The 27,396-nt window shown below is 34.5% G+C and overlaps 1 protein-coding gene across 1 annotated transcript in view; it reads left to right on the top strand.

Annotated features, from left to right (window-relative positions):
• Positions 1-8,547: 8,547 nt before the first annotated feature.
• Positions 8,548-27,396, top strand: part of LOC145672001 (endothelin-converting enzyme 1-like) — a 103,211-nt gene continuing 84,362 nt past the window's right edge. Inside the window, exons 1-3 of the mRNA XM_081741183.1 lie at positions 8,548-8,810; positions 14,858-14,979; positions 15,830-15,991. Coding sequence (XP_081597309.1) covers positions 8,548-8,810; positions 14,858-14,979; positions 15,830-15,991 — 547 coding nt within the window. The remainder of the gene's footprint in view (positions 8,811-14,857; positions 14,980-15,829; positions 15,992-27,396) is intronic.

Genomic DNA, 27,396 nt, shown 5'->3' with positions numbered 1-27,396 from the left:
AAAGCGAATAGAGTTTGAAATCCCCGGAATCATTCCGTACCAATCTACGCAAATTTCTGTGTACAGCAACGCAACGTGAAAAAATGCTGGAAGTCATTATTTATTTATTTATTTATAACAGGTTTCAGATATAGCACTAGGCCATTTTACACTGAAACATTTTAACAATTTGATAATATTATAACTAACATGCCGACTATCGCAAACTAAATCTCAAATTTTGCGTTACGCTGGCGCAAACCATATTGGACTGTGTCTGCTAGTATGATTTAGTCGACATTTGCCAGAATTGCTCAAGAAAATGCCTTCGTTATGTGTGTATAGAAAGATCATAGCATTGATATTTGCCTGAATGACCAAGTTCATATTTACCTTAATTCTAGTAATTTTTAAGTGTATTTTTATAATTTTGTTTATAAGAACTGAACAAAAAAATAAACATTTGTGCTCCTAAATCGTAAGAGTGGTCTCAAACTTTTGACCTTAACTAATAACCTTCGAATTGTAGTGGTATCCTCAATTTAATGGCAACAATGGTTGAATTCTATGTACATCACTAGCAAGAATTTGTGAATGAAAACCAATTCTGAGTATGATAAACACCGCATGTCAAGAGCCGGTAGTTCAACAGAGTTAACATCTTGTTTGCTGTTACAGACTTGTTTGTGTTCGGAACCTTAAGTGTATGGTTACTCCAGGATGCGTTTCCGATTTGTTACTCCCCGCAGTGAACGAGACCTAGATGGCTATTCGGTAATTTTACTTTCGCCAGAGTTATAAATCACATTGTGAGCCAGCTAGGGTTCCCAGGTCTTCCTGCCATACCCTTATTCTCATTCATGCGAATCACGAGAAATAACCCTATTGTTTCACGTAGATTTTTCTGTGATTAGCTAACTTTTCGGAATTTCCTTGTATTTTTGTGAATGTTCGTTTTTTATACACACACATATACTTTATAGTAACAGAATTCCAATACTCTGCACAAAGCATTTTCCAAGCAGCTGTTCCGTGCTAAAATCCCCTTGCCTAGCAAAAACATCTTTCCTTGTTTTCCTTCCTTTAGGTATCTTTCACTGATTCCGAAACAGCAGGCGGTCTATTGTTCCGAAATACACCAAATACGCTCGAGCCAACGTATTCTGCACGTTTTATTGTTTTCGCGTTTGTAGCGCATTGTGATTATCCATCCACATTTAAATACATGGTCAGTGTATTCCAAGCGTAGGCATGAGCCATAAAAACGCGTTGCAAACGCATCGAATAGCCGTGCACTAATACTTCCTTTCTATATAGTAACTAAACATTTTGAGCAAGAATACTTTATGTAATATCTTATGTGAGCCCTGTTATGAGTGCTAAGAATATCAGTCAGCGTCACGTGTTCAGAATCATAAGAGAAAACACGTAATTTAGTAACGTCTTTTCAAGTTCTAGATCTGATAACAGTTGAATTACATCTGTAGGAAATGATCCTTGAGAAGAGTGCGTGGCCGAACTTCACTTAGATAACGATTATACCAATGTGGCTGATAAAACAGTACATAATGAAATAAATCTGGCCACTTTTTTAAAAAAGTGAGTAAAATTCTATGCATGGGATCCTCGATATATATATATATATAAATCCTCATTTCTGGATTTGAAAACCTTCCCTGAAAGTATTTCCATTTGTAGGATAAAGGTTTTATTATGTCAGTAAGACGTATTGAAACCTTACAATGATTGAAGGATCTCTAACATCACAAATATAGGTCAACACACAATTTAGGAGTTTATTTAACGTGATCATTAAAGTAATGTAGAGTATATTCATAGCAAATCCCAAGATGATAGATGTTTTATGAAAGCCTCATTCCTGTCAATGATACAGGCAGCCAATGATGGGTGCTCGAAGTATCTTCTACAAATGTTGAGATTATTCATAGTAGAATTACCACTGCAAAGTTTAAACAATTTCTCCTGATAAATCAGTGCAGTTTGCAGTTTTTCTCTCGTATGTTGATTTTGAGCCAAAAAAGAACAAAGTGAAATTCAGAATAAGATATTGTGTGGTGGAAGAGGTGTAGGGAAATGACGTTTCAAACAAAGGTAGAATTTCGACAGGATTGGGTTTCCTTACAACCAGCACCATCTCTAAATCAAAGAATTGTTGAAACTAATGTTATTGCTTAGATGGAATCAGTAGTAGTGTTGAGCTATTACAGCCAACCCCCTAATATCACTGTTCAACAAGTTTCTATACACCGAATCCAAGTAGTGCGGTGTTTAAATCTTCATCCCGGCGAAATTAAAATACCGCTAATTTTACAGTAATTATGTGATATCTTCAAATAGATAAAAAGATAATCGAAATATGGAATAAGAGCGCCCTAGACAATATTATTTTACATGTGAAACTGTTATCACGACTCACTTATCTGCTTTCGATTTCGAGCCATTTTGGAATTGGGCATTTATTTTCGCGTTTCTAAACAGCTGAAAACGGAAAGCCACTAGGTGACTTGTGATAACGGTACCTCACGCAAAATAATATTGTCTAGGGCGCTCTTGTTCCATATTTCAGTTATCTTTTATCTATTTGAAGATATCACATAATGACTGTAAAATTAGCGGTATTTTAATTTCGCCGGGACGAAGACTCTTAAGATATACTTGAATAGATAGTAAATGTGTAAAACCAAATGGTGTAGGTAGCGCTATGTTTACCAAGCGTCGTGAGAGGAATTGGGGAGCCATTTGAACGAAAGAAGTAGTGAAGTCGAATCAACAAAAACAACAACGAAAGTGGATTCATGATGTCCTGAAAACTAAAAAGAATTCCCTACTTTAGAAAATGACGCACTATTAGTTTAACGCCGATCCTGTAAAAACAATTCAAAACTGTATTGCAGAAATTTAGACAGTCCATGGACGTGATTGTCGTCTCAGGCTTACGTGTTCTGGTATCTTTTACTCCTTTCTATATATTAAATAAACATTTTGAGCAGAAATACTTTATGTAATGTGTAGACCCTGGTATGACTGATAAGAATATCAGCCAGGGTCATCCTGATTAGAATCATCAGAAAAAGAAGAAAAACAAGTAGTAGTAATGTCTTCTCGAGTACTAGATCTGATAACAACTGACAAACATACATAGATAATGGTTCTTGAAAACAGTGCATCGCTGAACTTGACTTTGAATGGCTTTGATAAAACAGTACATAATGAAATAAAATCCGGTCTCCTAAGTAGAAGTCCCTAGGCTTCCCTGAATGCATTCATTATCGAATCTAGAACGGCCTTGGCACCACAACTAAGTAACTCTACACAATAAAAAATGGCGATGTTAATGCAATTCAATTTTAACACAGACTAATGGTCCCAACATGACTAACAATTTAGCGTGTTATTTCAAGAGTTAGGATCTAGTATTACGGTTATCAGAGAACCATAATTAGTCGACAGTAGCGATGGCTTAGTGCTAGAGCATTTACCCTCTAGTGCGTAGGGTTCCTGGTTTGGTCCCAACTCGCGCCAAGTGCACAAACACTGTCTACGTGGATTTTCTCGGAGTTCTCCCGTTTCATCTTATATCATTTTGCATTTCATTCATTCCCATATTCACTATAGGGGGCCGCGGTGGCTCAGTGGTAGAGCGTTCACCTTTGGTGCATGGTGTCCCTGGTTCGATTCCAGCTCGCGCCAAATGAACTTTCTGGTAGCCAAACACCGTGTGCGTGGGTTTCCTCGGGTTTCCTCCCACTTTCTTCATTCCATCAATTCATTCATTATTTCATCATCACTGTCTCCTAGGACGTAAAACTCAAAGATTCCAGTGCATTTCATTTCATATTCACTATCTCCTTCAGCCGACGCATATAACCTTACGACGTAAAAGTTCATTTATTATTTTTATTATTTTGTATTCATTTTTTATTTTTATTTATTTATTTACGAGTATTTACTTGCCCTTCAAGGGTTCTCTGCTCTAATGTCATTACGTATAAACAAAAGTTCGTATTTGCAAAAGAGGGAGTTCAAATTCGAAGGATCCTCCTGTGAAGTAATTCGAGATAGGCAAATGGAGATAACTTTATCCTACAGGATCAATGAAGCTTATCTGGACCAGACTTTGTACTATCACAGACCTTGGTCTACTTCGTACGTACGGTATATCAAATATTATGGCTTGCAGGTCTTTGGTTTCTGTGTTCTTGGCCATCAAAGCTATAATGAAATAAGGAATTTTACTAAAACGTAATCGATGAAATCATCCGATTTTGACCAAAATTAGCGGAGTTGTAGACCTTAGCCGTAGTAAGCATGTGAACTCTTGTTTTTGACAGTCATTCAGTGAATCAGTTAGAATATAGAAGATGAGCAATGGACAGAGACTGTCCGTACGATGGGAAGGTACATTAATTTAAAGTGAGCTTCGAAGATCTTGTGAAGATTGTAAACCGAAATACAATGTCTAGGTCGGCAATAATAGACTTTTGCCACGTATGAAAATAGATATTGTTGATTAGTGTTTGTTGCATTAGATGCTCAAAATAAAGTTTTGTTAATATCAACGAAGATCAAAATTTTGTTGCTTGCGTTAAAATGACTGGTTTTAAAATATGAGTATTAGGTCGGTTGGTGATACAAACGTGACGTTAATTAATTCAACTAATGAGATTGAGTAAGAGGTACTCATTTACGTTAGCAAGCTAATATATAAAATTACTAGCCCTCTCATAGTGGATAATATCGATCATAACAGGACCAGTTATTGTCCGACTTCAAAGTAATAATTTCTGACTTGTATTAAAGAAGTTCGTAGATGTAAATATTGTGAATAATATGTTACTCTCAAACTACCCTTCAGAGGTCACGTCACGGTCTTAAAGACCGTGCTGAAGAATTATGTTGCATAGATTATAGGTCACTGGGCCCATCTACCTTTCCACTCTATACCTTCATGTGAACTCTTCCCTTACGTATACGGTATAAACTTATTGTTTTCTTTTACCTCTATTAAGTTCCTTGTAAGAAAGCTTTCGTTCACTAACTGGTCTTTTCGACCGTGCGCGACTCCTTGAGGTAAAGTATCCCGGTCGAAAGCACCGTGAGCGACCTCTCGCATTTCGTAAAAATAGTACTGTTTTGTAACAATCTTTTGTAACCTTATTCGTTTATTTTAATATGTCGCTGCCTTTTTTGTGAATTTAGAGCTATTTCTCGTACTGCTGAATGAATATAATACATGGGTGGCGAAAAAGAATAGAAGCCACCTATATAGCGTTGACAAATAAATGAAATCTTTGTTTTACGTCCCACGGTTATCCGATTAGGCTAAAGAAGACGGTGATGATGAGAGATGAGTGAAATGGTGCAATGAAGAAAGTGGGAGAACCTCGAGGAAACCGATGAGCACGGTGTTTGTCCACCACAAGATCTACACGGCGCGAGCTGGGATCGAACCAGGGACCCCAAGCACTGGAGGTGAACGCTCTACCACTGAGCCACGAACCCCCCGTTGAGCAATAAATTTTATGCCGTAAATATGCTGGTTCAAGTAAAGAGATTCTTGATTTTCTATAAGGTATAGAGAAGTGTGGCCGATTTCAAGGATATTATTATTATTAGTAGTAATAGTAGTAGCAGTAGTAGTAGTAGTAGTAGTAGTAGTATAGTGGTAGTAGTAGTAGTAGTATTCAAATGATCTGTCTGAAATAGAACTCAACTATACTCTGTATGTTGGATTCTGAGGATGAAGAAGATACTATAGACGAAGGTATCATGACTCTGATTTAGTTGGTGGCAAGGCAATACTAATATTGCAATAATTTACCCAATTTATCTGTTCCAGTCAGTGGCGTATTTAGGGGGTGGCTTCCGGGCTTAAGCCCTCCCCGAAATCTTACTTAGTATAGTAAAGTAAATGAAATATCTTGCAGAATTTTCACGTTTCCAGGCAAAGCCCCCACGAAAGTTAGCAAAGCCCCTCCCGAAACAAAATCGTAAATAGGCCACTGGTGCCAGTATATAAAGGAATATTTGACAAGACGCTATGGAAGATAAGCTGTCTTACCCTAACCCATAGGACGAACGGATGTAATTTAGCATGTCGTTTATCTGTAGTGAAACAGATAGAAGACGCAGCAAATAGATTATTTGAGGCATGTACTGCATTTCCAGTGGCGTATTTACGATTTTCTTTCGGGGGGGGGGCTTTGCTAACTTTCGGGGAGGGCTTTGCCTGAAAATGTGAAAATTCTGCAAGATATTTCATATACTTTACTATAGTAAGTAAGATTTCGGGGGGGGGGGCTTAAGCCCGGAAGCCCCCCTAAATACGCCACTGTGCATTTCTTACGGTCTCTAAGCTGTATGATATAGATCCATATACTAACCAAAGGATTTATAAAATAGTATTGCTATTGTCTACCGAGAACATCGACCACAATCAGAAGAACAGAGAAAAACACTTTGTGCTTACATTTTATAATTTTACTAAAGGGGGAGTGGACATTATAGACAAGATCAAAGGACGTTTTCAGTGAGTCGTCGAAACGATGGACAATACTAGTTTTTTAGTCTCCTAAGCACTGGACTGAATAGTGTTATTGTGTTTGGACAGAATAGTGAACTGGAATATAAATAGTTTGTGAAAAAGCTTGAAAAAATATTTACGGTGAATATTTGAGACGACATCTTCTAAATAAAAATACATCATCTGAACACAAAACATAAGCTTCACAAACTAAGAGAGAGTTCAGAAATTAACACTGTTCCACCACCCACTAATGACAGAAATGCTCCCGGAAAATGGTACCATTGTGACTGGAAGAAAAACAGGAAATCGAAGACAAATTGTCATCAGTGTAAGAATTATATCTGTAGAGCACACAGCCTCCACGTGCAATTGTAATTTCAAAATACTTACTCAGGTAGTAACTTTGAATAAACAGGGGTGAAAGTAGCACTACAAAAGCACTGGATATCCATTTTCAATCCGATCGTTAACGTATCTCGGGTAAATTTCACTGCTCCTGGGGACTTTTATCTGTCATGTCAACGCCTGAAATCATCACTGTCAACGAGTAAAAGGCCTGGAAATATTGATTCTGAAGCAGTGTTGAATTCAGACATTTTCACCCGGGGAGGAATGTGAACTCCTCGGGGGGGGGGGTTGTTTTTCTGTATTTTTGCAAGAAAGCAGCATATTTAACAATTCCATTCACATGTACATCTTAGCTAATATTGACACTAAATGTTGATAAATATTCAATGAGAGATTATAATTTAAAAAAAACCAATCGTTTAATTTTATCTAAAACATTAAATAAAGACTGGCAAAAATATTTTAGACTAAACTTTAACTGCTATTTACAGTAGCTATTTTAGTTATTTTTTTTTTCTATATTCAGTAGTTCCTGTTTGTTACTAATGTAGAAGTTTTTTAAAAAAGATTTAAACTAACTCAAATATTTTTTGTCCTAAAACAAACATACATAGGAATATATTAACGAAAAGTAATAATTTTTTCTCACACTTCTGATTCTAAATCAAGTATATTAGCCTTGGTTTCTTCACTGCATACACATCCATGGGCGGCGATTAGGGGGGCAAAGGGGGGCAGTTGCCCCCCACTTTTTTGAAGTAACCTATTAAGGTATATAGATTCATTTGGAAATGTAAAGTTTTTGTATGTATTACTGGTTCATAGAAAAAAAACGGTACCATATAATATTTACTGTTGCGTGAGTACGTATTAGTTGTCTTCCCATGGGGTTGAGAAAGCTATACAGGAATTGGGTTTTAATTGCCATCGAAAATAACCCCAAAATTAACCTATTTGAGCACAACAATTCCAGCATGCTTTCATTTCTTCTTACAAGGGTTCGATATGTTAGCCACTTTCAAACTAATTGAGAGAACATTTCGCAAAAATAAATTAATTAATTAAATTAAATTAAATTAAAAATAAATAAATTGCAAGTTATTCTTTAATTACACAAAAATTTATAACGAAATATTGGATAAGTTAATAATTACCTGTACCTTGGGTAGAAAGTGCTCATACATAAGCACTATACCTTATAGAATGTTAATTTAATAATAACAAAAGAAGAATGTTTTTGATATATATGTAAGAAAAAATATATTATGGGATAGTTCGTTGCTATGTAATGGTTGATGGATACCTAATCTTCATGTATGTGTGCATGACAGTTTGAAAGAAAGATACATTAAAAGTGTATCAACTAATAAACCTTGCAAAACCGTTCAACGACTTTATAATTCTGATAGATAAGGTGAGAATAATATTATATATAATTATTAAAGATATTTTTACATGAAAGCAATTACTACCACTCAAGATCTGGATATCATCGATCGAACCAGGTTGACGACTACCCTTGGTGAGTCGTTGTAAAAATTTTGGTTTACCTCACCCGGGAAATCTTGTAAATTCGCTACCTGAAGCAAAGTAAGGGTGAATTTACTTTTGTAACAAGGTTAATGAGTACAAATTTGACAAGACTGAGAAGTGGTAAAATAATCGTAAGAAAAATGAACGTTGACTCCATGGAGAAAGAATCCAATGACTGTGATAACGTTGAACATAGAGTAGCAACAGGAATGACATTGGAAGAACGAATCTTGCTAGCCTTACAGCAGCAAGAACAATGTCGAAAGAACGATTCTGACGCCATGAAACAAAATTTGATCGAATTGAGACAGACAATAGAACAGAAGATAGAACAGAAGTCAGAAGAAACCAACAAACAATACGAAGAATTGAAACAGACGATAGAACAGAAGATAGACCAGAAGTCAGAAGAAACCAACAAACAATACGAAGAATTGAAGCAGACGATAGAACAGAAGATAGAACAGAAGTCAGAGGAAACCAACAAGCAATATGAGGAATTAAGTAGACGAATGGAACAGAAGTCCGAAGAATCCCACAGGCAATATGAGGAATTAAGTAGACGAATGGAACAGAAGTCAGATGAAACGAAACAATCAATTATCCAGGCGATGAATGACATCACCTCGCAGTTCGAGGAAAAGTTAAAAAGAATATCTGAGGATTGTCAGGATAATCACGACCACATTATCCAAGAAATCAGTGGTATAAAAAAGGATTTAGAAGTAATGGAATCTGCTGTTCGTCAACAAAAGGGTCAGGTCAATAATAATACTAACAACATACGTGCAAATACGCAACTGATAGCTACTCTGCAGGAAGAAATGAGGAAGCTACAGGTCAAGGACGATACATACCACAATAATACGGTTAGTGATCATTTAGAGTTTCCCCATTCACAAGAGATGACTTCGCCTCCACCCACATCTGATGAGGACATTATTTTGGAAGAAATACATCCGAAGAGTACTGATGGGCGGATAAGAGACGGTGCAACAACACATCACATCATGGATAGGAATTGTCACCCAATAAGTACACGGAGTGATAAAAGGAAGGTAAAGTTAAGCGTTAAGATGAGTGAAATACGTGCTATGAGTAAATTTAGTGGTAAATGTAATGAGAATGCTACTTCTTTCCTGGAAAAATTTCAGGACGAATGCAATATAATGTGTATAGATAGATCACAATATATGAAATTAATCCCACATTTATTACTCCCACCATGTTCTTTATGGTTTAAAGCAGTACGAGATCACGTTAGTACGTATGAGGAATTCAAGGCAGCACTGATTGCAAATTATGAAAATGACTTTTTGCTTGCAAATAGAGATGCCACGATTAGAAATCAACATTTCAATCCTCGTTTACACAAATCTGTTGTCGAGTTTGTTGTGAATACCTACAACGAATTAAAAGTCGTAAATCCATTGCAATCAGAATCTAGAATAATAGCATCCATTCGAAATTTGCTCCCATTTAAATTACAACAGATCTTGTTTTCTACACAGTGTATGAGTTTCAATCATTTGTTAATGCTCGTTCAATGTTATGAAACTCAATACCAGTCTTTGAATCAGCAAGCAGGAATGAGTAAAAATAAGAATAATTCAGATCATTTTGTACCTGTTCGGAATATAAGTATCCGAAGTGTGAACGGTACGGAATACAATTCAAGCCGAGTAAATTCTAGCAATCAAAACGAACAAAATAGGCAAAACTATGTAGGGAATCAACCTAATCTAACCAAACACAACAATAATTATGTCAGATCATATAATCAAAATAGGTTTAAAAATAGACAAAATATTTGGCGAAATCCCAGAAATACGGCAAATTACGTGGATAGCCATAATCGTTGTTCCAGAGATGGCACTTCGTATCAGAATCAGAATCGCGATGAAATGCATGCACAAAATGGTGTGGAACCTAATCATGATTGTGCCGTGCAGTGCACTTTATTGGAATCATATGCCAGTACAAATTTTAAATGACTCTAGTTAATGAAGTTAGGATTAAACCCATATCAGTTATATCTTGTGAATTTTTATTTTTAAGTTTATGTGTTAATATTAATAATGAAAACAATTCTTATAACTTTGATATACAAGCAATATGAGGAATTATAATTCGGTTCATAATTGATTAAAAGCAAAGATTATTTATATTAGATTGACTTGTGTTGAAAACTTAATTGTCAAAGATTATGTTAAGTATAAGATTCATTCTTTTAAACTAATTATTCAACGACTGTCTTGAATAATATTCTTCATTATTCTGATATCTTATAGATCCAATGTTTATTATGAAATAACATCTAAAATAATTAATATATATAATGCGCCCTGAATCACCGTGGACTCATGTTTTAAAAGGTAATTGTTACTTACGATTTTGATTTCGCACCCGTCAAAAATTATAAACAAGCGACGACGTTGTAATAATAAAATATAATAATATAATAAATGATAATGAAATAAATATAATTAATGTAAAAAAATAATAAGTATTAATGAAATGAAAGATTTTGTTATAAATGTATCTATGTATGAAATGTAATGAAGATACATACGAGGGGCGATCAAAATGTAAAGGACATATATAATGTAAAATCACTATTGTAAACGGACCAGTGATTCTTGAAGATAAAAGCCAAGTTCGTTTATGACTTTTATATTCAGTCCCATTGTCGGGCGACATTTTTATATAACGAAATATTGGATAAGTTAATAATTACCTGTACCTTGGGTAGAAAGTGCTCATACATAAGCACTATACCTTATAGAATGTTAATTTAATAATAACAAAAGAAGAATGTTTTTGATATATATGTAAGAAAAAATATATTATGGGATAGTTCGTTGCTATGTAATGGTTGATGGATACCTAATCTTCATGTATGTGTGCATGACAGTTTGAAAGAAAGATACATTAAAAGTGTATCAACTAATAAACCTTGCAAAACCGTTCAACGACTTTATAATTCTGATAGATAAGGTGAGAATAATATTATATATAATTATTAAAGATATTTTTACATGAAAGCAATTACTACCACTCAAGATCTGGATATCATCGATCGAACCAGGTTGACGACTACCCTTGGTGAGTCGTTGTAAATTGACAGTTCCTAAAATGTCTTTTCTTCTTTCTAATAGTAAGGAATATTGATTAAAAATGGAGTAATTTGAAACAACTTCTACCTTTTCCATTGTTTTGCAGTGTAATATACAAGTGAAGTGGTGTGTTTGTTTAGGGGTGTACAAGTGTATGTTTAGTGAAATCAACATAATTCTAGTTTTTAGGATTATTTTGTATAACTGGAGTGTGGAGTGATTCTAAGTATTGTGCTTTGATTTGGTCCAAAAAAGTAAAAACTGCTATTAATGGCAACGAATATGTTTCGGGAATCTGCAAAAGTTAATACCGGTATTTCTTTAAATGTACAGTAGTATATGCTTGCAGTATTCACTGTCTCATTTTCTAAGAGTAATAACATACGTTTAATAACATGTGTGGAATTAAAAATTAAGTTGTTCATTAATCCCAGTTTCAATGTAACTTCTACAAAACAAGCCTCATTATTCATTACTATGATTAATATTATCCTTTCTATTTATTTGTTTTGCAAATTTGTTTTTTAATAATCTGATCACACAATTTTCCAGACAGAGTTTTAAGATGTTTATGAGCAAGGAATCACATTTCTTCTTACACTTCGTTATTTAAGAATACAAATGAGCTAATACCTACTTCTGTTGTTTTCCGTTAAAATGATAAGGTGAGTTCATTAGACTCATCTCGAAAAATAAATCAATTTCAGTAGTTTACTATAAGCATTATAGATGCCTCCGTCAATATATGATCCCTTTGTTTACTATCATCGACAAATAAACAAGCAGCCCTGATGCATGTGGAAGGTTTATTAGCTAAAAATATGCCTAAAATTCAAAATAGTGAAGAAAAACAAGTTGGGTCCAAAGGACTCACCTCAGGGGCGGATCCAGAACGGACTTCTGGGGGGGAGCGGGGGGTTGTAATACTGCTACTTAGAGCTACTTTTAAGAGCTCCAAACTCTAGGATGGGTTTTATTTATATATAAAACTAAAAAACTTTCCTCTTCTGGGCCCCCTTGGATCCGACACTGACTCATCTCATCATTTTGTGTTACAAAAAAGGCTTATCATTTTAAGGGTTAAAAAAATATGAAATACAATATACGGTATTTTAACTGAAAAAGATAGTATCCTATTAGTTATACAACCTTTCGTCAAACAAAGTATTAGAAACAACCAGGAAAACTAAGATTGATACACAAATATTCAGATCATGTCTTGCTCCCCCACTTTTAACGTCCAATCGCCGCCACTGTACACATCAATAGTTTAGTTTACGAAATCTTCAGTAGGATTAGTGCCGTGTCGTGGAAAGTTAGCGCTTGGGGTGAGAGTATACGACGGCACCCCCGTACATATGAGTGAGGTCTACAGACCAGCTGCAAAAGGTGAGAAAATTTTAAAAAGTTAACCTTGCTTTTCCTTGATTTTAAGACTTTTTATTACTTTTTTCTTTTCATTTTATATATGTACACATGCCCACATGTGCACATGTGTTTCATTCCCTCTTTTTTCTTTCCTTCTTTTCTTTTCTTTTTCCCTCCCGAATCGTGCGCCCCTTACTTCGGCGCCCGGGGCTGTCGCCCCGCTTGTCCCTCCTTCGTCACCTTCAATAGCAATCTTTCACTTATATACTACTATTATATTGATAAATTCTATATAAATCTCTAACCCTGGAGGGATAACTGTTTCTCCCTGATCCCTCTAAATGACACCCGCTGAATCTCACCCTTTAACTGACTTATTTTTAATTAAAGAAAGGTGTGTTTACTTTAACAATCGTAAAACACATTTACGTCCGTTACTTCCGATGCGAGAAATGAGATTTAGGCGCCCTATTTCAAATAATGCAAGAACTATACATTTTCAAAAACTGAAGTCTGCTGACATCAGAGATCATATGGAATGATCGAAAGATCTTCCCTATCTTTCCTTCCTATCTCAATCTGTGCTAGTGCTACGTACTAATATATAATATAGGGCGAGAGTATAGAACCTACTAAAATACAAAACTTTTTGCAACAGTTGACAATTTCATGTTCTGCCAAACTCGGTCATAGCGTTAAGAAACACAGGTTTCATTGACTATTTGGTATTCAATCGTAGATATTACATGTTTAATATTTATATAGAATGAGTCTGCGTCATACATATATGTATATTGAGAGATCGGATTTCGTCTGCACGTGCACGGAAAGAAAAAGAAATAATTGGGTGAAGTAATTTCTACATTTTGTGACTGAAATTTTGGGAGTTTCTTCGGGGGGACATTCCCCACCGGGCTACCCCCTGAATTGATCCCTGTTCTGAAGTTGAAACTGACCACTAGTGAAATAAAACCAAATTCAAGAGGTTAAGTTGTGATCAGTGTAGTGTATATCCACTACTACTGTTTATTGTGCTTACTATTACTTTCTATTTTTTTTTATTAATTTTTTGAGTTTAACATGTTACAACTATACACTGATACACCGAGACTTCAGGAAGGTGGTAATAATGAGATTAATGATAATGGAGGAATGATGAAAGTGGGAGGAAACGGGAAAAACTCGAGAAAACCCATGCACGCGTTACTTTTTCACCACAAAACCCTTTTGCCAGGAACTGGGATCAAACCAGGGAGCCCGTTGCCAGAGAAATACTCTACCATTAAGCCACTGCGTCTTATCATTTCCTTTTGGTTATTGTTTGTTTATTGAGGAATAGTAATAAGGAATCATTATATTATTGACTTTATCAAATAACCTAATCAATTTTAAGTGCGTGTATTTTGAAATTTCTACTCATTATTAATGAGAATATTGGTCAGTCAAGTGTTCAACATGCTAACGAAAATTAATACAATACTCGCATACAAACTTTTCATAAGTATTGAATTTTATTTATGTACTCCCAGTGGCGTAATTAGGGGGGACTTCCGGGTTTAAGCCCCTCCCCGAAATCTTACTTACTATAGTAAAGTATATGAAATATCTTGCAGAATTTCAGGCAAAGCCCCCCCCCGAAATTTAGCAAAGCCCCTCCAGAAACAAAATCGTAAATACGCCACTGTGTACCCCATACTACCAATGGTAGAAAATACCGGTGGTTGTCTTCACGTTCTATTGGCAACTGTAATTACTACTTTTTTCTTGTATGAAAAGAAAATAAATTATTTAGTAAACTTCGGATGCATTAAAAAATAATGTCAAGGTAAAATAAATAATATTTTCATTTAAGTTTAGTTTTAGCAGCACGGTCCAAAAGACCGTGCGTGACCTCACATTTACGAAACTAGGACGCGACTTCTGAAGGGTTAAGCTATTCACAAATGACATGTTTTTAACATTGCAGATCTTTTAATGTAAGGAGTTCCTATGTCCTTGCGTTGTTGATGTTGGTTCTACAATTGTTTTCCTGTTCTGTAAATGGGAGACGTAAGACTACGTGCACAACTTCTGAGTGTATAGCAGCAGGTAAGTTCAGTAGAACTCTAGTCTGATGATACTACTAACATTATTATTATTATTATTATTATTATTATTATTATTATTATTATTATTATTATTATTATTATTATTATTATTATTATTATTATTATTATTATTTGCAATAATACTTATGAAAGTCGAAAGTTTATTAGTGAAAAATGGTTGGTAAATAGGATTTTTTCTTCTTTTTTATATGATGTCCACCATATAAGATCAAAAAACTTGAGGCAGAAGTTTAAACAAGTAAAAAGTAATGCCGAACAAGAAAAATAAATATGAAATGAAATGAAATCTTTGAGTTTGGCGTTCCACGATTATGCCTGCTAGGCTAAGGGAGACGATGATTAAAGCAAATAAATAATGATGGAAGAAAGTGGGAGGAAACGGGAGTACCCCCAGAAAACCCACGAGCATGATATTGTCCACCACAAACTTACTTGGTCGGGATCGAACCAAGGACTCTACGCACCAGAGGTTAAAACTCTACCACTGAGCTACTGCGCCCCCCCCCCCCTATTGAACAAGACAGTTGCACGATTTTGGAAGATATCACATAGGTCGGTGAACGAATTGCAATTCATATTGTTCTTGCGAAAGGTAAAAGTTAAACATATAATAATAATAATAATAATAATAATAATAATAATAATAATAATAATAATAATAATAATAATAATAATAATAATAATGAGTCCTCATGTAACACCACAGTTAGAAGGCTTGCATAATAGATGCTATCCATATCTTAATCTCTCGATGAATATTTGCCTTGTTTGAACTCTTTTGAAAACAGCAATACAAAGAGAAGGATATATATTAAGTTCTCATCCTGCAGCTGCAGAGTTGCTGGAATGGATGGATCCGACTGATGACCCTTGTGAAGACTTCTACGCATTCACCTGCGGGAATTTCCACAAATCTCATCCTATTCCTGATGGAGAAAACTCTTGGAGCAATTACGAGATTCTACAACAACACATTGACTCAATTTCCAAAGGTTAGTCTTTTTTGCATTGTATATGGTTGCTTTAATATCGACAAATCTTCAAAACTTATTGGAAGATGTTTATTAAAATGTACCAAATTTCACAAAATTAAATCCCCACGTTAAGCGGGTTTGCATATTCAGGCTCCTAAGTATGAAAACATTTGCAATCACTCCAACCCCAATCATTTCACATATTAAACCTGTCGTATATAAGTTATTAGGACATAAAGTTGAGTATAATTTATACGAAAAAGACTTTTATGCATTGCAAGAGTTGTAACGTCCAAAATTTCACCACAAACTTATAGTCGTATCGACATAAACAAAAAAAAGTGTGGAGCAGGAAACCACTTTATATAAGAGTCAAAAGAGGCTCACTGAAGACATACGAACTGGACGATCGGTTTGGCTCACTACCCTATCAATCAGTTTATGTGTTCAAGCCCTGTAGGAAGTATTCGTTTTTTTTTCTTTCTTTCTTAAAAGTGAGTTCCCACTTTCATCAGAAGATTGAGAACATTTCTTTGAATAAATCTTTGGCAACTACTTTTTTCTCAAATTCGATTAGAAGCGAACATTATATGAATGGCAAATCTAAAATCCATAGCTGAGAACAAAATATTAAGTATGTTCAATATTTCATTATTATTCTTTGATTTGTAACGAAGAACTAATTGTAAGCATTGACGATTTCAGAAGATTCTCCCCGGGGAAAGGTCAATATATGAATGAGAGAAAACTAATAAAACATTATTAGTCCACTTTGAGTATGATCGAAGATAACTTATGTCGACAAGGTCTAAAATTCTACGACAGGTCATGCCCTGAAATCATCACCGTTTGAAAGTTTTCTTAACAAATAGAATATTACATTTATTTCTCGTTCTACGTTTTGAAATGGAAAAATCATAATTTTAAAAAGAATTATAATACGATAAGCATAAAGATTTATACAACTAATAAAGAAAATATTCTTGTGTAAGTTAACGATTTCTAATCGGATTAAAACTCGAATATTCGTTTGCATCACACTTTGAAGTAAATCATCTCTCTATATAATTCTTACTGGAAAGCATGTTTAACTCCAATTACTTAATCAATATTTTTAATAATATATTCTTATTGTAATACTTTGACTATTCAATGCTGTATACGCTTCATTTCCCAAAGCAAAACCTCGCAAATTAGTGAATATTATCAAATAAATTATCATTTAGTTTACGTAAATACTACATCGCCTAACTTGAAACTTCGTACTATAAATAATAATAATAATAATAATAATAATAATAATAATAATAATAATAATAATAATAATAATAATAATAATAATAATAATAATAATAATAGTAATAATAATATCATAGTCATATCTTCATCAGAATTTCAGGCTTAGTCAATAAAATTCAACGAACCCGATAGAAATACAAAGAGAAACTTCGAGAACAGGTAAAAGAAAAATGTTAGTTTTGTGGGATGGGAAGTAACCTTTAAGAGTTCTTTACAATTTACAGACAAGTGACTTAAACACTTTTTCCTTTTCTTTAAGTTAACTGATTCACCGAATGTATCTGAGTAACTTATCTCTATTTTCTGCTCGGTTATACACTTTTTACAATCATTTCTATTAACCCTGAACGACAAGAACACAAAAATATCTTCCTAGGTAGGACAGTTAAAATTCCTAACTTCTCCAACCGGGAATCGAACCCGGTACCCCATACACTCAAGACACACGTACTACGTACTAGACCAGCGGGAAGAGCGAGTGAAACGTATTCTGTAGTGTCTGAAGTGGTACCTATTTCAGCCTGCTGTATATGTCTATTGATTTTTAATGTTTACCGTATTCGTTACTTTGAGGAATGATATATGTTATTGATATATGTTGTATTACATATTCGTCCATAAATATTATATAAATTATCAGAATTATTCATGATCTTCCATGGAAATTCACAGGTGCATGCGCAGTAGAATCAGAAGAATGCAGTTTAATGATACTAGTCAGAATGCAAATTTATAACAGAATTTCTTAATGGAAGTTAGTGGTTCCCAACCTGGGGACGCGAAGCTTCCTCCTGAGTAAGCATGAAGAGGGAGTAAGGGGGCGAAAGCTACTGGCGGAAATGAATTGTGAAATAAATAAATAAAGCACCACTTATAATGACTTTTAAAATTAAGCTTGACAATTTTATAATGACCGTTTAAAAACATAATGCTGCACTAGGAGAGTATGCAAAACTCTTGCTGGAAATAAATATAAATTTCTGAGATGATTATTATTATTATTATTATTGTTATTATTATTATTATTATTATTATTATTATTATTATTATTATTATTATTATTATTATTATTATTATTATTATTATTATTATTATTATTATTATTAATAGTCTCCTACTTCTTGGCCGAAATGTGAAATATTCCCCACCTTTTTCATACCGCTAAATCAATTTCTTCACAGTTTTCTCGTCACAGCCCATACTTCTAGCTATCTGAATGGCAGTTTGTCCCATTGTTGCTCGACCTATGATGGCCCTCGCATAGTAACAGATAGTTTTCTACAGCCTTTAGAGCGAGGCATTTTGGCAGCCTGTAGAAATTTGCATTGTGATTCGTATTAGCAATGACAGTAAAGTGGATCTTTCTGTTTCTACCGTGTATCATCAGCATCATTATATCAGCAGTATTCCGCCATTACCATCGGGTCACTTACCGCGGCTGAGAAACTGCTATGCTCCACGATCTTCTATTAACCTCTCCATCTTCACATACGATTTTTCTATTTCGATATCGCCAAGAGCCTAATTCTGTTTCTATATAGTCTAATCCATCCTCTCCCTCTCTTTCCTGCCACCATACCCTTTAGCACATCTCTCATGATACAGTTCCTTCTTAACCAATATCTCAACCAGTTTCTCTTCCTCTTCTTAATAATATTTTTCTCCTTCCATTTCCAACCCTCTCATTTGTTTTCCTCTCGACCCAGCTATTTCTCTCCATTCTTCTCCACGCACATATTTTGAAAGCCTTTAATTGTTTCTCATCATTTTTGCGTAATGTCCATGTTTTTGTCCTATAAGTACAGTAAAATACAGTACACGAAGCATTTTATGAGTCTTTTTTCAACTCTATTCAAGGTCCCACAAAATAGTATTTTTTTTTCATCCTAAAGGCTTCTTTCGCCATTTCTATCCTTCCTTTTATTTCACGTTCGCATGTCATATCATCACTAATAATACTACTCAGATATCGAAAACTAGTCACTTGTTCTTTTTTCCCGCTCCTACTTCTATATTTGACACTGATCGCTTCGTTTTAATCACCATGGATTTTGTCTTTCTAACATTTATTTTCATCCCATATTCTTCACAAGCCTTTCTCAAATTTTCTACATCTTATTAATTTTCTTTTTAGATTCTGCAATAACAACCATATAAACCCCAAACCGTATACACATCATCATTCTATCTCCTACCGAAATTCCATCTTCTTTATGTAGATTCCTTTTCGCTATCTCTTCTACATAGCTATTAAATAATGTCAGCAAAATATATAATCTCTGTTGAGCTCACCTTCCAATTACACTGTCTGTCTACTATGCATGCACCAGTGAATTTCCATGGAAGACCATGAATAATTCTGCTAATTTATATAATATTTATCGATGAATACTTAATAGACATCATATGAATAACATATATATCATTCCTCAAAGTAACGAATACGGTAAAAATAAAAACTTTAATAGACATATTATATCAGGGCGAAATAGGCGTAAACTTCAAACACTACATAATACATTTCGCTCTTCCCGCTAGTCTAGTAGCTAGCACGTGTGCTCTGGGTATACGGGGTCCCGAGTTCGATTCCCGGTGGTGAAGGTTGAAATTTTAATTATCCTAGATGTTTTTGTATTCGTGTTTCTGTCGTTCAAGATTAATGGAAATGATTGTAAAACGTGTATAACCGAGTAGAAATTACAGACAAGTTACTCAGATACGTTCGGTGTCTGTAAATTGTGAAGAACTCTTAAAAGTTAGTTCCAGTTCCACCAAAGCAACTTTTTTCTTTTACCTGTTCTCGAAGTTCCTCTTCGTATTTCTGTCGGATTCGATTAAATAGAACCTCGAATAGAGAACCCATTGAATTCATTTATTGACTAAGCCTGAAATTCTGATAAAGATATGGCTATTATTATTATTATTATTATTATTATTATTATTATTATTATTATTATTATTATTATTATTATTATTATTATTATTATTATTTAAAGTACGAAGTTTCAAATCGGGCGATGCAGTATTTACGTAAACTAAATGATAATTTATTTGATAATATTCACTAGTTCACTATAAATTTGAGAGGTTTTGCTTTGGGAAATGAAGTGCATATGACATTGAATAGTAAAAGTATTACAATAAAACATATTATTAAAAATATTAAGTAATTGGAGTTAAACATGCTTTCCAGTAAGAATTATATAGAGAGATGATTTACTTCAAAGTGCGATGCAAACGAATATTCGAGTTTTAATCCGATTAGAAATCGTTAACTTACACAAGAATATTTACTTTATTAGTTCTATAAATCTTTATGCTTATCGTATTATAATTCTTTTTAAAATTATGATTTTTCCATTTCAAAACGTAGAACGAGAAATAAATGTAATATTCTATTTGTTAAGAAGACTTTCAAACGGTGATGATTTCAGGGCATGACCTGTCGTAGAATTTTAGACCTTGTCGACATAAGTTATCTTCGATCATACTCAAAGTGGACTAATAATGTTTTATTAGTTTTCTCTCATTCATATATTGACCTTTCCCCGGGGAGAATCTTCTGAAATCGTCAATGCTTACAATTAGTTCTTCATTACAAATCAAAGAATAATAATGAAATATTGAACATACTTAATATTTTGTTCTCAGCTATGGATTTTAGATTTGCCATTCATATAATGTTCGCTTCTAATCGAATTTGAGGAAAAAGTAGTTGCCAAAGATTTATTCAAAGAAATGTTCTCAATCTTCTGATGAAAGTGGGAACTCACTTTTAAGAAAGAAAGAAAAAAAACGAATACTTCCTACAGGGCTTGAACACATAAACTTCTGATTGATAGGGTAGTGAGCCAAACCGATCGTCCAGTTCGTATGTCTTCAGTGAGCCTCTTTTGACTCTTATATAAAGTGGTTTCCTGCTCCACACTTTTTTTTGTTTATGTCGATACGACTATAAGTTTGTGGTGAAATTTTGGACGTTACAACTCTTGCAATGCATAAAAGTCTTTTTCGTATAAATTATACTCAATTTTATGTCCTAATAACTTATATGCGACAGGTTTAATATGTGAAATGATTGGGGTTGGAGTGATCGCAAATGTTTTCATAGTTAGGAGCCTGAATATATAAACCCGCTTAACGTGGGGATTTAATTTTGTGAAATTTGGTACGACTACATTACATTTTATTCGAAGTACTTACAGTAGATCCGTAAAGTGTCAACATCCTCAAAATAGTTTAAAAACATTTTCCATCCAAGTTTTCGAAAACATTTTCTGTTGCTTCGCCCCGCACACAATGACAATACTAACATTTCTTAAATACCTATGGAATACATTTGCAATTTTCTCATCGTCTTGCCATCGCACACTTATACTTAAATTTAAAGATGAGTATCTTGTGGTTTCCTGGAGTAATAATTAGAATTTTGAGTTCATTTCGAGTTTAGCGTCCCTTTGAGCATTGAGGCCATACGAGACGTGGACCTACCGATTAACGTGTAATCCGAACCACATGAGATTCCGCCGGGAATCGAAATTAGAATTGAGGGCTATTCCGGAAGAAGGGCACATAGACCGTTTCCGTGAATGGAGAAAATGAGCCTTAAAGATTTTATCAGAGCATATGTTATTGTTATATGCTCTGATAAAATCTTTAAGGCTCATTTTCTCCATTCACGGAAACGGTCTATGTGCCCTTCTTTCGGAATAGGCCTCAATTTGGAGTTTGCATGGTACGAATGATGGGCAGTTAGAGCTGATCATTTTCACTAGTTCGAATATTTCTCTATTCAAATAATATTTTTTGTTCTTATTGGAATACAAATACTGGAAAAATACCGTATTTATTAATTAAATAAACTCTCAGTTGGCATTTTACTGGAGTGTGATAACAGAAGAAAGCTGTAACAAATACAAATTAAAAAAAAAAAACATAACATCATTGTCCACAGTAGCAATTTGAGAGTATCCAAATAGTTACATCTTTAGGAAGTTGGATCTTCACGGGTCTTCTTTTGGAATTGATCAAAAGTTTGAGGTTTGCTCGGATCTTTTGTTGTATTGCACAGTACCATGAAAATAATCACGGAATGAGATATAGACTTTCTGCAAGCACTCTGTGAGCAGATCATGCTGAAAAATCATTTACGGGTTTCCTAGTTTAACATTTATTATAAAGTGTTTTTATGTAGTGGCATGAATATACTAGGTATATAAAATTAATGATCTTATTTCAGGATCAATGGATTTGATATAATAACGGTATATTGGTTAGCAGAATAAGGTACACTCATGTTCAAAATTATTGTCGCATGTCTATAAATATGTTGTTGTAGGAATATAATTTGATAACGAATTCGCCCGGTATTTCTTATAATGTTAGTATGTGTATAATCGGCAAAGACATGTATGTGGAAAATTTCGTGTCAAAAGAGGAGTAAATACGAACAATAAAACAAAAATAAATCTTTCTTGTTCATTTAGCAACATTTTGTTTTACTCATTCTAATTTTCGTATTTATAATTCTTTTCCTATGTAATTTACCACAAATATACATTTCCCGATTATACACATAGTATCAGTATTTAAAGTACCCTGCAAAACCATTATCAAATTATATTCTAACAAGAATACAGTTATAGATATGCGACGATCATTTTGGACATGAGTGTACCAATAGGTCAGCAGCTAAGTTTAGATGGTAAGCACTTTGCATCGAAGGATGAATTTGCTCCAAAATCTTTGCCTTGAGAGCTAGTGGCTTCTATCGGAAGTGGCTCAATTCTGTTACACTGAATCAACAAAAGCGACCAGATCTCGAAGCCTAACTGACTAAACTTATACTTTCTGTTCATACAAATTAGAATGTCGAAAACGATTAGGCCTACTCTGAATTTCTCTGAAAATTTTACTAAAACGTCTGCTGTAGTAATATGTTAGCCATGTGGTCCTAAATTTCTTTTTTGTATGAAAGAATATTGAAAATTCCTGATCTGATGCTGAAATGATGCAAGAAAATGTGCAATATCATATCCTGTTTCAGCTAACTATCTTAAAGACGGGTCAACAAGGTACAAAGTATCGTACTGTCATTTGACAATTATAAGATAACCCACGAGCAATTGAATTGTAATACTTCTTCACTAGTACACAACAGTATTTCAAATAATAAGTATCAATATCAGAAATATTTTAGATGATCAATATATATATATATACAGGGTGGTTCAGTAATGTTGGACAGCCCTGAAAAAATCGCAAACAAAAAGAGTTATTAGCAAGAATGTAGTGGATCCAGATACTTGTGGAGGGGGGACGTCTTTCGGGGTACAACACAATGTTATCAGGTCAACAGTGTTGCCAGCACAATACAAAGTTGTATTTTTTTAAATGGAACATATAGGAGTTTATGCCATCAAAAGAATTAGTACAGAATGTGAATACCAACAAGCGAAACCACACCTGTCAGTGTTACCAAATAAGGAAGTTATAAAGCTTCAAAAATCAAGAAATTAAAGTGTCCGTAGAGCAAAACTAGCAAACAGGCAAGAAAAATAATACTACGGAATGAAAAGGAGTAACCGAAAGAGTAAACCAGAGAACGCACAGCATCCAGTGATTAACAGGGTTGCCACAGCAAAGGGGGAAAAATTGAAAATTTTGCAGTTGCCATAGGAGGAAAAGTGCTCATATGACGTAATGCTGGAAACACCATAGAAAGTCTATGTATGGTTCAAGAATCCTAATAGCGTTTGTTCGAAAGCGATATCTCTAGCCGTTCCCGAGATACACCAAAGGTGTGCGGGGTTGGCAACACTGCATAATATTTCCCTCGCCCTCCAAACTACAGGAGCGAGTAATGAAAATGACTCGCCCAACAACATGTAAGAACTACACGGGTCTAATCGTCAAATAGAAGGCAATGATACCTTTATGTTTACAAGAACATATGATGAAGTGTGGGATTTTCTCCGTAACTCGTATGGGACACGGAGACATCATTGTCACTCAACGTCCGTGTCAATATACAGATTATGGTACACAAACCAGATCAGCTGTTCTTGTGATGTAGTGGTTAACGATTCGGGCTACGACGTAGGTCGTTGGTTCGATCCCCTTCAGGGCTACGGTTGTTGTTCTTAAACAAGCACTATAATTACGTTAGATAGAGGCGATTTACTATGAAACGTTTTAATAACGTTCCTTGCCTTCGCGTTAGGATGTAGTCGGTTGCACACATAAGAATTCCAAAATCTACAAAGAATAATAATTACATGGTTATAGCAGTGAACCATGGTTTTGAATAATAATAATAATAATAATAATAATAATAATAATAATAATAATAATAATAATAATAATAATAATAATAATAATAACAACAACAATAATAATAATAATAATAATAATAATAATAATAATAATAATAATAATAATAATAATAATGATAATGATAATGATAATAATAATAATACGTTTTACTGAACGCTGGAATAGGCCAGTTATAACAATCATCAATATCATGCTTGTTGATGGTTCTCACAACATGAAGTCTGACAAGCTGAAAGCAAGTGACTGCCAACCTTGCCAAGCTGTCATACTGTCTGAATACAGTGTATTGACCATACTAAAAATAACAATAAATGTGTGAATCAGTGTTAGATAAAGGCAAGAGAAATGACGTAAAACCTACCTTGTAACATACAAGAGGAAAACTTAATCAGTTTTAAGATGAGTACGCAAGATGGCGCTTGGTGTTAGATTTTGCTACTCGTGTGCTCAGTTTTATGAAATTTTTACTTACAAGCATAAATTATTTTACAAGTAGTTGTCTCATTACGGAATATGAATATTATATTACTGTTTTTCGTGTTATGTTTTTACATTTTATCCAAATATTATTTTATGGTTACGGAAATAGTTTTAGCGGCTGAATCTCACGCTTGCGCAGGACGCCATAATGCTTCGTTGCCAGACTTGCATATCTACTGTTGCAGTCACAGTAGTAGAGCAATTCCTTGTTAGCGTTTGAAGTCCAGAGGCGAACCTGTGAATTGTGACAAAACTATTATAGCTAATAAAAGTGGAAAATGGGGAAACGGAAGGAATCATATGCAAAAAAGAAGAATCCAACTCAAAGTAAAAGCTCGAAGAGCCAAGGGAAGCGAAGAGAAAGGGAGAATAATTTGAAGAAACAGCTAAGCGCTTTTCAATTTTTAACTGTTTGTTTCCACATAAATATTATGCACACGTGTAATACAAAGGTAGTTTATTTTGACGATCATTTTAAACGTTAAATATGTAGCCTAATATGTGTTATTTCTTTTTTCTTCTTTTCTTTCCTTTCTTTATTTTTGCTGAAACTTAATTAGCTTAGGTAAAATATTATATCTACTTGAAAATAATCTATTTATGTTTTTGAGCTTTCATATAACCACGAATAGTTGCCTGAATCCGTTAGTGGAAAATACAAATTAATTTCACTTATTAGAGAAGGTTGTTTGGTGTTACTCTGACTTCATATTGATACTATGCTCAGTCGACTTCTTTTTACATAGGAAACAATTAGGCAAACGGAGAAATCCTCGATCGCAGGCTTGTTCGAATTATGAGCGTTAATAGTTCAAAATTGAACAGATTTTGAAAAAAGTTTGAAGAAACCATTTTTTGAGATACACGCTTCATTTTTAGTATTGGGGTGTTTTCTTGGAGGCTTGACAGAATGGTAAGGTCAACACGTACGCATTTTGCAAGATAAGGAAACTTATTGGGGAAGGGTTGAAGGTAATGGCGTCTTTTAACTTGCAAATTGCATCCTATTTGGCACACCGGGTAAATAGGCTAATAAACTTTATTTGAAAGCAACTGTATTGCCATTCAAGTGTCACTTTCCCGTGTGGCCACCTAAACATTAAACAATGACATTTGTCTCCGAAACGCTTAGCTGCGGAATTAACTTCAATGGGACTCCCAACCCAGCAGACCTCTGTGCATTGTGGAGAAAATGAAATATTTCAGTTTAACATCCGATGATTATACCCTTTAGGCTAAGGAAAACGATGATAAAGGCAAGTAAATGGTGATGGAAGAATTGATGGAATGAGAAGAAGGGAGGAAACATGAGTACCTCGAAAAAACCCATGGACATGATGGTATTCATTGTGGAAGACGGTGTTTTTGGGCTGGCTACCAGCCTGATTCCATACTCACTCATTTCTTTCTTTTTTTAAGTTTTAAAGTTTTTTTTTGACACCTCGCAACATTAGAAAATTGTTGTTTCCGTAACTACCGGATATGGAAGTGGAGATATAATTTTAACAACTGGTTCCAAGAACCTGAGAAATTTTAATAACCGGTTCGGGCGAACTAGGTGAATGACACCACTGAACAAAGCAATATGCTCTGTCAACGATAAGGCCATGAGCGTCCGCAGCGGAAGCAAGGGGGCAATCGCTTTACCTTGCATTTTCGAAAGGTGTTTGGTTGTTTCAAAACGCTTTTATCCAGAAACACACGTGAAGGCACATTATATTTGGTTACACCTATTAGAATATTTAATATAGACCTATATAATGTAGTACACAAAGTTATGCAATAAGCCTCAATAATAATTGTTTTGCATTATGCGTTATGTGCATCAATGTATGTCGGTCTTTTGCCCCTTCCCCGCCCTTGGAAAAATCCTGCGATTGTTTCTGGATAAAAGTGTTCTTATTCGGGATTGTTATTATCTTCAGGTGTGCATAGTATCAAGTATGAACCAGTACTGAAAGATAGCGTGAATTTGTTTTGAAAATATGCCATACTTGGTGTTTGTTAGAGGTAGGAACTGTTGACGACGCTGTGGACTTATTTACATCTGTTGTCCACTCAGCCATAAAGGACTTTGTGCCGGTAAAAGCATCAAAATCGGGCAGGTTTCCGGTCTGGTACGACAATGAACTTCGTGAACTTCTTAAAAACAAAACGCTTGCCTGGACTCTATGGAAATCACATCCGAGTGACTACACATACAAAAACTTTGCTAGAATTAGAAGTCTTGCCAAGAAGGTACAGCGGCGTAAATATTTTGAATACATGGACTCAATTGGTGATTTTACTGTTAGTAACCCTAAAGTCTT

The sequence above is a fragment of the Thermobia domestica genome, chromosome 15 (genome assembly GCF_964235325.1).
Source record: "Thermobia domestica chromosome 15, izTheDome1.hap1.1, whole genome shotgun sequence".
In the NCBI taxonomy this organism is placed as follows: domain Eukaryota; kingdom Metazoa; phylum Arthropoda; class Insecta; order Zygentoma; family Lepismatidae; genus Thermobia; species Thermobia domestica.
The sequence above is the reverse complement of the archived record's forward strand: the minus strand, read 5'-3'. Positions and strand labels throughout refer to the sequence as shown.